Source organism: Phaseolus vulgaris, chromosome 7 (genome assembly GCF_051622355.1).
Source record: "Phaseolus vulgaris cultivar YP4 chromosome 7, ASM5162235v1, whole genome shotgun sequence".
NCBI classification, from domain to species: domain Eukaryota; kingdom Viridiplantae; phylum Streptophyta; class Magnoliopsida; order Fabales; family Fabaceae; genus Phaseolus; species Phaseolus vulgaris.
The window spans coordinates 42,062,835-42,072,318 of record NC_143504.1 but is presented as its reverse complement, the minus strand read 5'-3'; the positions used below and the strand labels follow the sequence as shown (position 1 = coordinate 42,072,318).

The 9,484-nt window shown below is 43.1% G+C and overlaps 2 protein-coding genes across 2 annotated transcripts; both read right to left on the bottom strand.

The window, feature by feature from the left end:
• Positions 1-307: 307 nt before the first annotated feature.
• On the bottom strand, positions 308-1,846 carry LOC137824851 (uncharacterized). Its single transcript, XM_090304817.1, has 3 exons — positions 1,398-1,846; positions 477-974; positions 308-335 (listed from the first exon to the last, which is right to left on the bottom strand). Exons 1-3 carry the CDS (start codon positions 1,844-1,846, stop codon positions 308-310), a joined length of 975 nt encoding a protein of 324 aa, XP_090160943.1.
• Positions 1,847-3,463: 1,617 nt separating this feature from the next.
• LOC137829260 (uncharacterized) lies at positions 3,464-4,252 on the bottom strand. The gene has a single exon (XM_068636061.2). The coding sequence runs from the start codon at positions 4,250-4,252 to the stop codon at positions 3,464-3,466; it is 789 nt and encodes a 262-aa protein (XP_068492162.2).
• Between the last annotated feature and the right edge of the window lie 5,232 nt (positions 4,253-9,484).

Sequence of the window (9,484 nt, the reverse complement as noted above, 5' to 3'; positions counted from 1 at the left end):
AGGCTTCAACATCCTTCAAAGCTTGAACACCACTTGGTTCAACAGAGGCGTCCCGAAGGAAGCTGCCACTCCCTCTCGAGGTGTCTAAACACCAAAGCGATCAGCTCATCACCGGTTGAACCTTGCTATTTGCACTTGATGCTCACACTCGAGGTGAGGCGTACCGTAAGGCACTGCCACTCCTTCTCGAGGTGTCTAAACATCAAGGCAGCGAGTTCGTTTCTGTCTGGACCGTGTTGTCCGCGCTTGGCCCCCACGCTCGAGGGGGAGGCATCCTAAGGGAAGCTGCCACTCCCTCTCGAGGTGTCTAAGCACCAAAGCAACCGCGTTCACCCCTGCATTCACAGAAAACTCAAGAATACGTGTACTTTAAGTGTAATTTTCATTGGGTGACCTCATTAAAAAACCTTTAAGAAGGGAAAAAGAGTGTCCCTTTAAACTGTGTACAATGCTAGAGTTTTCAACTGAAATAAAACTTGAGATTGGCTGCATTCCAAGTACGAGGAATGGCGCCTCCTTCTAAAGTCTCAAGCCTGTACGCCCCGTTTCCCAAGACGTTCGTCACCCTAAAGGGGCCAGTCCACTTGGGGGACAACTTGTTCTCCAACTGGTATGGGTGTGCCTTCCGCATTACCAAGTCAACGACTTGGAACTGTCGGGGCTTTAACTTGGAACTGTGCTTATGCTCCACCTTTCTTTTTATTGTTTCAGCTTTGATCCTTTCCTCCTCTCTGACCTCATCCAGCAGATCTAGGTTTACCTTCCTTTCTTCATTAGACTCCTCAGCCACGAAACTTTGAAAACGTGGCGAGCTCTCCTGAATATCTACTGGGATCATTGCGTCCGACCCATACACCAAGCTGAAGGGTGTCTCTCTGATGGTGGACTGAGGCATGGTGTGGTAAGCCCACACTATTCTGGGAACCTCTTCCGCCCAAGTCACTTTAGCCTTTTTGAGTATTCTCTTCAGACTCCTGAGTAGGACTCTATTAGCAGACTCAACCTGCCCATTCGTCTAGGGGTGCTCAACCGATGCGAACACCTGCTTTATTCCGACCTCTATGCACAGCTTGCCCAGTTGCTGGCTTACAAACTGTGTACCGTTGTCTGAAACAAGATGCCTCGGCACGCCAAAACAACATACTATATTCTTTCACACGAAGTTTTGTATCTTGTGAGCCGTGATTTACGTTACGGGCTCAGCCTCAATCCACTTCGTGAAGTACTCGATGGCCACTACTAGATACTTCATTTGTCTTATAGCCAAAGGAAAGGGCCCCAGAATGTCGATTCCCCATGTATGAAAAGGCCACGGGCTATAAATCGATCTCAGCTCTTCTGGCGGCGCCTTGCGTCAGTCGGCGTGCTGCTGACACTGCTTGCATCGTTGGGCGTACCTCGTGCAATCTTCTCTTACTGTTGGCCAATAGTACCTTGCACGGACAACCTTTGATGTCAGGGATCTACCACCAACATGGCTTCCACAAATCCCCTCGTGGAGTTCAGCCATTACTTGTGTACACTGCTCTCCACTCACACACACCAAGATCGGGTGAGTGAACCCATGCCTGAACAGCTTCCTATCCACAAGGGTGTACTTGGCAGAATTTCTTTTTATCTTCTTACCCTCCTTAGGCTCCAATGGGAGTATCCCATCAGCCAGGTAACGCCTGTAGGGTGTCATCCATGTGTCCCCCTCCTCAATCGTGCACACCTCCATAGGGTCCCCCTCTCCCACCAAGACCAAGTAAGCATTTACACTGGGCGTCCTCAGCGTTTCCTGAGTCAACGACCGGTGACTCCTCACCCTTTCCTTAACCGTACTGATCTGATAGACGCCCACCATATTATCAACAACAAACGCCCGCGGTGTTTTGAGGGTCTCCTGTATCACCGTCCTCTGCCTTCCCCCTTGCCCGAACTGGCCAGCTTGGCTAGCAGGTCGGCTCAGGCATTCCGCTCCCTTGGGACATGCACCAGCTCAAACACCGCCAATGCATTCTTCAAGACTTGGACGTACTCCAGGTATGTGGCTATTTTTGGATCCTTGGCTTGATACTCCCCGGTCACTTGACCCGTAACTAGCTGGGAATCACTCTTTGCCAGCAAACTACGTGCCCCCATCTCCTTGGCTAAGAGCATTCCAGCTATGAGGGCTTCATATTCCGCCTGGTTGTTGCTGGCCTTGAAAGCAAACCTCAGGACCTGCTCAATCAACAACCTGTTTGGCCCTTCCAAGATTACGCCAGCTCCACTCCCCTGCTGATTGGAGGACCCATCCACGGAGAGCACCCATTTGAAACTGGCTCCCTCTTCCTGCTGTGTACCCCCTGAGGAGAGTTCCACCACAAAGTCTGCGTACACCTGGCCTCAGGGCTCATACTGCACATCGAACTCCAAGAGCTCCACCGCCCAGCGCAGCATTCTTCCTGCCACGCCCGGCTTCTGCAACACCTTCCGGATAGGTAAGTCCGTCATTACTATTACTGTGAAACTTTTAAAGTAATGGCGAAGCCTCCTAGCCGAGAACACCACGACCAAGGCTGCCTTCTCCAGGGCTTGGTACCTTACCTCTGGCCCTTGCAATACTTTGCTCACAAAGTATATTGGTTTTTGTACCTGATCCTGCTCTTGAACGAGAACTGAGCTGATCGCCCGCTTCGTCATGACAAAGTACAACCGGAGCGGCACGCCCAGCTATGGCTTGCATAGCATGGGAGGAGCGGCCAAATACTCCTTTAACTTGAGGAATGCCTCCTCACACTCCGTGGTCCATACGAATCGACTATTTCTTCTCAAACACTGGAAGTAGGGGGTGACCCTTATCCCCTTCAGCAGATACGAATCTGGACAGGGCGGCCATCCGTCCTGTCAGCTGCTGCACCTCTTTTACCAAGGTCGAGCTCCTCATGGCAAGGATTGGCGCACACTTCTCTGGGTTCGCCTCTCTCCCACACTCTGTGAGTAGGAAACCTAAGAACTTACCCGCCTTGACTCCAAACACGCACTTCTCGGGATTTAACTTCAAACGGTACTTAGCTATTGTAGCAAACAACTCTTCCAAATCAGACACGTGTTGGCTCCTCTCATGCGAAGTCACCCCCATATCATCTACGTAGGCCTGCACATTCCTCCCCAACATGGGTGCAAGGACCCTGTCCATAAGCCTTTGGTAGGTTGCACCCGCATTCTTCAGACCGAACGACATCAATGTATAACAGTAATAGGATGTCTCGATCATAAACGTCGTCTTACACTCGTCTTTGGGGTGCCTCTTGATCTGGTTGTACCCTGAGAACGCGTCTAGGAAACTGAGCATCCTACAACCAGAGGCGCTGTCCACCAAGGCGTTAATACTGGGTAGGGGAAACGAGTCCTTCGGGCACGCCTTGTTGAGATCAGTGAAGTCTACACACATCCTCCACTTCCCATTGGCCTTCTTCACCAGGACCACGTTCGCTAGTCACTCAGGGTATTGAATCTCCCTTATGTGGCCGGCATTCAACAACTTCTTCGTTTCTTCCTGGACGACCAACCGCCTTTCTTCGTTGAACTTCCTTTTTCTCTGGTGGACGGGCCAAACCTTAGGGTCCATGGTGAGGCGGTGGCATAAGAAGTTCGAGTCTATACCTGGCATGTTCGAGGCGGACCATGCGAAAGTGTCCAGGTGCCGCGCTATCACTCCAGCGACTCGGTCTTGCTCTTCCTGGTCCAACGATTTACCAAGTTTAAACGTCTTGCCCCTAATCTGCCTTTCCACAACATTCCCAACTGGCTCGGGTCCCCTCTCCCGAGTGCTTTCTGCGCGAGAGACTCCCACGCGGTCATCTTCGATAGGTGGGTGCTCCACAACCATGAACACCCTCCTCTTGGCTTTGAGATTGTTCTCATAGCACCTCTTAGCCTCTTGTTGGTCGGACTTGATTACTATCACCTTCTCACTCAAGTCTGGCAGCTTCATCTTCATGTGGCGTGTCGATGCCACCGCCCTCAACCTATTTAGAGTCGGTCTTCCCAACAAGATATTATAGGCCGAGTGTGCATTAACCACTAAATACCTTATATTATCTGTGCGGGATGCAGAGCCATCCATAAAGGTGGTCCTCAACTCCAAATACCCCCGCACTTCCACCTGATCTCCAACAAATCTGTACAAACACCCCGTGTAAGGTCTGAGCTGGTTAGAAGACAACTGCACCTTATTAAAGGTGGACCAGAACATTACATCGCAGCCTACACCGCAACTTCTCATTGGTGCGGTGCAACTCCTTATTTCTTGCTTGCGATGCAACCAGATCCATCTGAATACGCTCCTGGTCAGCTCTTAACGCTGCCATCGCTCCTTAGAGGCCATGCATCATCTCCATGACCTGTTGCAGAGTCAAACCTTCACTTCCAACTGGTGCAATAGAACTTTGCCTGGTATTCCTCATTCTTGAACGTTTCTCGATGAATCTTTTACGAATGTTGGTGAATCTTGACAACTCTTGATGAATCTTAACGATTCTTCTTCCCTTCTTGCGGTTGGGACCTGACTGTCTTTGTGCGTCTCTGATAACTTCGCGTCCAAGAACCCTCTGCTCCCACGTCCCTTTCCTCCGATGGAAACATCTGAAAACAAAGAGACAAAGGGCGCCCTTGCGGCCGTTTGCACTCCGACGCTCAAGTCAAACTCCTGGGCAATGAACACTAAACTTTAACTCTGAGAGCACTGTGTGTGTTCATTCTCCCTCAGTGTTGCTTATCTCAGAAATGCGTAATGCGTACTAGTGAAGCGTAATGTGTTCTAAAACGTACCTAGTTATGTCTGTTGTTGCCCTTATATACCTTTCAGTGTTTCTGTCGTTCTGTTTAACTGTGACTTAAGCATCCTGTAAGCGCGCCTTAGCGACACTAACACCCAGACTTAGGGCCATCTAGTGTGTAAGACTACCCTGTCGAAGTGTTACTGGCGCGATATGACTGCTTGGATGCCAACTCATGCACCCAATCTCTGAGTCATCCGCCCTGGGAGTTCATTGCCTTACTCACGTGCCATGCATGCAGATCACCCCTGGGATGTGACCCTTACAAGTCGTTTCTTTCCCATTGGCTCTTTAACGGTGGTGCGTACTACCGCGTCCCTACACCCCATGCACGGATCCCTCGTGATCTGGGCCTTTCCCTACTGGCAACTGGGGTGTGGCTTGAAAGCCACCTTTCTTTGTCCATCTTTACTGTTGAGGTGCCAAGGCCCGAGGACTCCACGCCCCCTCCTCGGCTCCCTTCCTCATGAGCCTAACGAGACTCCTTCTCGTCCTGCTGATCTTTCCGGTGGACCCCACCTTCGGGGTCCTACCATGTTGACTTTCGTCAACGCCCGAGGCCGAGGACCGGTCGGTATAGGGAGAAAGGAGTGTTTTTAAATATTTCACTGATCTTAAGGTTTTATGGGAAGAACTGGAATTCTTGAGACCCATCACTTCTTGCACTTTCGAAGTCAAATGCAAATGCAACGTTATAAAGACTATTATCGATTACAAAGATTCTGATAACTTGATTTGTTTCTTGAAAGGGCTTAGTGATGTATATACAAATGTTAAAACTCAAATATTACTTATGGAACCATTGCCTAACATTAATAGAGTTTTTTTTCTCTTGTATATCAACAAAACGACAACTCAATGGGCATAATCCAATAGAATCCAAAGGTTTAATCAACAATAGAAACACACAAGAATGGAACTTTCAGAACAGAACTGGAAATTACCAGAATAATAGTTGAAAGATACAAGGAAGGGGAAGATCAAGGGAAGCAATGTAGCTATTGCCATAAGATGAATCAAACGACAGATGTGTGTTACTCGAAGCATGGATTCCCTCTATGGATGAAGCAAAGATACGAGAACAATGTTAATCAAATCGAATCAGAAAATCAATCTCAATCTTCTATGGAAGAGGGACAACTAAATCATGTTGAAAATAAGCAAGTTGTTGTGTTGTTAACTTCAGATTAGATACAACAATTGTTGAAAATCTTACAAAATTCAAAAAGCAAAATTTAACATATTAACTCTCTTGGTGAGTCCTCTACTGTACAACCGAATGAAAAAGGTAAAAATTCTTCTTGGATTATTGATACGGGTGCCACAGATCATGTAGCATGCATGGAAAATATTTTCATTAGTTTTTACAAAATCAAATCTTTAAAAATCAGTTTACCAAATGGTACATGTGTCTTTGCAAATTATGTAGGTACTCTCCAATAACAAAATGGCTTACAATTTACAATGTTTTTTACATTCCTGAATTCACATTAAACATTATTTATGTTCAAAAGCTTATTTCTTGTTCTAGTTTACAATGCCTTTTTGCCCAACAAAATTGTCAGATACAGGATACCCATACGTTGAGGACGGTGGGCAAGCTAATCTCATTGGTCGCTTATATCATATTGCCGCTGACATGGATTTTATCAGTTCTCATAAGAATCATATCAACAATGTTACCAACTTTAAAAATCAGAATTTGGATATTTGGCATTTCAGACTTGGCCACCCTTCTAATAAAATCTTAGACCACATTTGTAAATACAAATATGATTTCAGTACAACAATAAAAATATATGTTTAATTTGTTAGCTTTCCTGACAGTAAATTTGTTACTTCTGATGTGTTTAATCTTATCCACATAGATATTGCAGATCCTTTTGGCATAACTTATATACACGAACATAGGTATTTTCTTACTATTGTTGATGATTTCTATAGACATACTTGGATATACCTAATGAAAAATATAAGTGGAACTAGATCTCTTCTCAATACTTTTGTTATATATGCTCAAAATCAGTTTAATAAATGCATCAAGATTATAAGAACTAATAATAATTTGGAATTTGATTACTAATATAATGATTTTGGCATATTACATCAAACCTCTTGTGTCAAAACCCCTCAGCAAAATTTTGTAGTGAAAAGAAAACATCAACATATCCTTAATGTGGCTAGAAGTATCATGTTTCATTCTAGTTCACCCAAGCAGTTTTGGTCTTATGCTATATGTCATGTTGTGTATATAATTAACATAATACTTTCTTCTACTATTGATTTTAGAATTCCTTATGAATTACTTTACAATTCTTCTACTATTGATTTTAGAATTCCTCATAAATTACTTTACAATTGTACCTCTGATTTGTATGTCTTAAGAGTTTTTTGGTGTTTGTGCTTAAATAACATAGACAAATCTGACTCTAGAAGTAGAAAATGTATATTTATGGGATTTAAATCTGGTGTTAAAGGCTACATTGTTATTGATATTAAGACTATGGAGATATTCATTTCCAGAGATGTTGTTTATCATGAAGAAACTTTTATTCATCTATGTAATAATAATACCAAACAATTTGATGGAAACTCAAAGGAAATTTCTTTCAATTTACAAATTTTTCCTACATATGAATGTGTCAATGAGAATATGCAGTTGGAGGAGCATGTTGGATATAATCAAGAGGATGGCAATCTGAGAAGATTTGTTGGAAATAATAAAAAAGATGGCAATATGAGAAGATGCACCAAAACACGTAAGGCACCAATATAGTTATAGGATTATCATCATCAAACAGTTTCCTATAAGCTCTGTTCTTCCATACAATTTTCTATCTCAAAATCACTTACGTTTTATTTCCGCTATTTCATCTCACACTTAGCCTCGTAATTTTGAGGAAGCTATCAACATACTAGAATGGAAGGATGCCATGAATTTCGAGATTGACGCCATAAAATCCAATCAGACTTGGTTCATCACTAATCTTCCTGTAGGAAAAACTCCCATTGGTTGCAAATGGATGTATAAGTTAAAGTTTAATGCTAATGGCGGTGTTGAGCAACACAAAATGAATCTTGTTGCTAAAGGATACACCCAACTTGAAGGTGTAGATCACTTTGACACTAATTCCCCTGTTGCCAAAATGAACACTGTACATTTTCTCATAGCTGTTGTTGCTGCTAAGAATTGGTTTCTGGATCAATTCAACGTAAATAATGCTTTTCTCCGTAGTGATTTGAATGAAGAAGACTACATGACTTTGCCTCAAGGTTTATGTATTAAGAAACCAATCCATGTGTGTCATCTTAACAAGTCATTATATAACTTCAAATAAGTCAGTTGACAGTGGTATGAAAAACTATCTTCTTTTCTGCATAATCTCAATTTTATTCAATCTTTTTCAGATCACTCTCGCTTCATAAAAAGTTATAATACATCTTTTATTGTCCTTCTAATATATGTGGACGACATCATTCTTGCCGGAGACAATCTCAATGACATAAATGTTGTTAAAAACCTTTTTGATGAGAAATTCAAGATCAAGAATCTTGGGCCATTAAATTTCTTCCTTGGCTTAAAAGTAACACGAACAAGTAAGGGAATACATGTTTGTCAGAGTAAATATGCTCTAGACATCTTGGCTAACTCGGGAATGCTTGCTACCAGACCTAATTATACCCCTATGACAAAGATACGAAGCTCATGTTTAAACAAGACGAATGTACTTATGAAGTAGAAGTTGTCGTAAAATTATTGGGAGGTTATTCTACCTCACCAACACAAGACCTGACATAAATTTTCCTATTCAATTTTTAAGTTAGTTTATGCAATTCCCTATTGTTCATCATCACAAAGCTATCAACCGTATTTTGAGATACATAAAGAATTCTCCTGCTCAGGTATTTCTTCTCTTGTGATTATGACATTCAATTGAAGGCTTTCAGTGATTTAGATTGGGCCTCTTGTGCCATTACACGAAGCTCTACTACTAGATACTGCATATATCTTGGATCATCCTTGATTTCGTGGAAAAGAAAAACAAAGTATTGTTTCGCGTTTTTCGTTCGAAGTTGAATATCGAGCTCTTGCTACCACTGCATGTGAAATTCAATGACTCACTTTTCTTCTACAAGATCTCCAGATCAATATTCAACAAAATGCCAACCTATTTTGTGACAATCAAGCTGCCCGACACATTCCTTCAAATTCTGTTCTTCAAGAACGCACGAAGCATATCGAAATAGATTGTCACGTCTTTAGAGAAAAACTACAAGCTGGATTATTTTATCTTCTCCCCATCAAGAGTTCTGAGCAACCTACTGACATTTTCACCAAAGTCCTTCCTCAATCCATTTTCAATATGATGGTTTCCAAGCTTGGGTTTAAAAATTATCAACCTTCAGCTTGAGGGAGGCTATTGGGCTTCGTTAATTTTGTAGTTTTCTTTTCTATTGGGCTTGTCTTTGTTTTCTTTTTAGGCCCTTTTACTTAGGCTTTTTTCCTTTACAAATAACCCTTTGTATTCTTTTTCCAGAACATGAATAACACATTAGAAATTATTCTACTCACTCTATTCTATTTTCGTTTGTTCGTCTTGGTGCACATACGATGTTTTTCATTATCATTTAATGAGTGAATTAGTCTTTTGCACACCATGGAGGAATCACAATATGTT

Coding starts and splice junctions, on each gene's coding strand:
- LOC137824851 (XM_090304817.1), bottom strand. CDS start 1,846: ATGGTGGGCGTCTATCAGATCAGTACGGTTAAGGAAAGGGTGAGGAGT. Junction 975..1,397: donor GTAAGAGAAGATTGCACGAG/GTACGCCCAACG, acceptor AGTCCTACTCAG/GAGTCTGAAGAGAATACTCA. Junction 336..476: donor TGGAATGCAGCCAATCTCAA/GTTTTATTTCAG, acceptor CTGTGAATGCAG/GGGTGAACGCGGTTGCTTTG.
- LOC137829260 (XM_068636061.2), bottom strand. CDS start 4,252: ATGAGAAGTTGCGGTGTAGGCTGCGATGTAATGTTCTGGTCCACCTTT.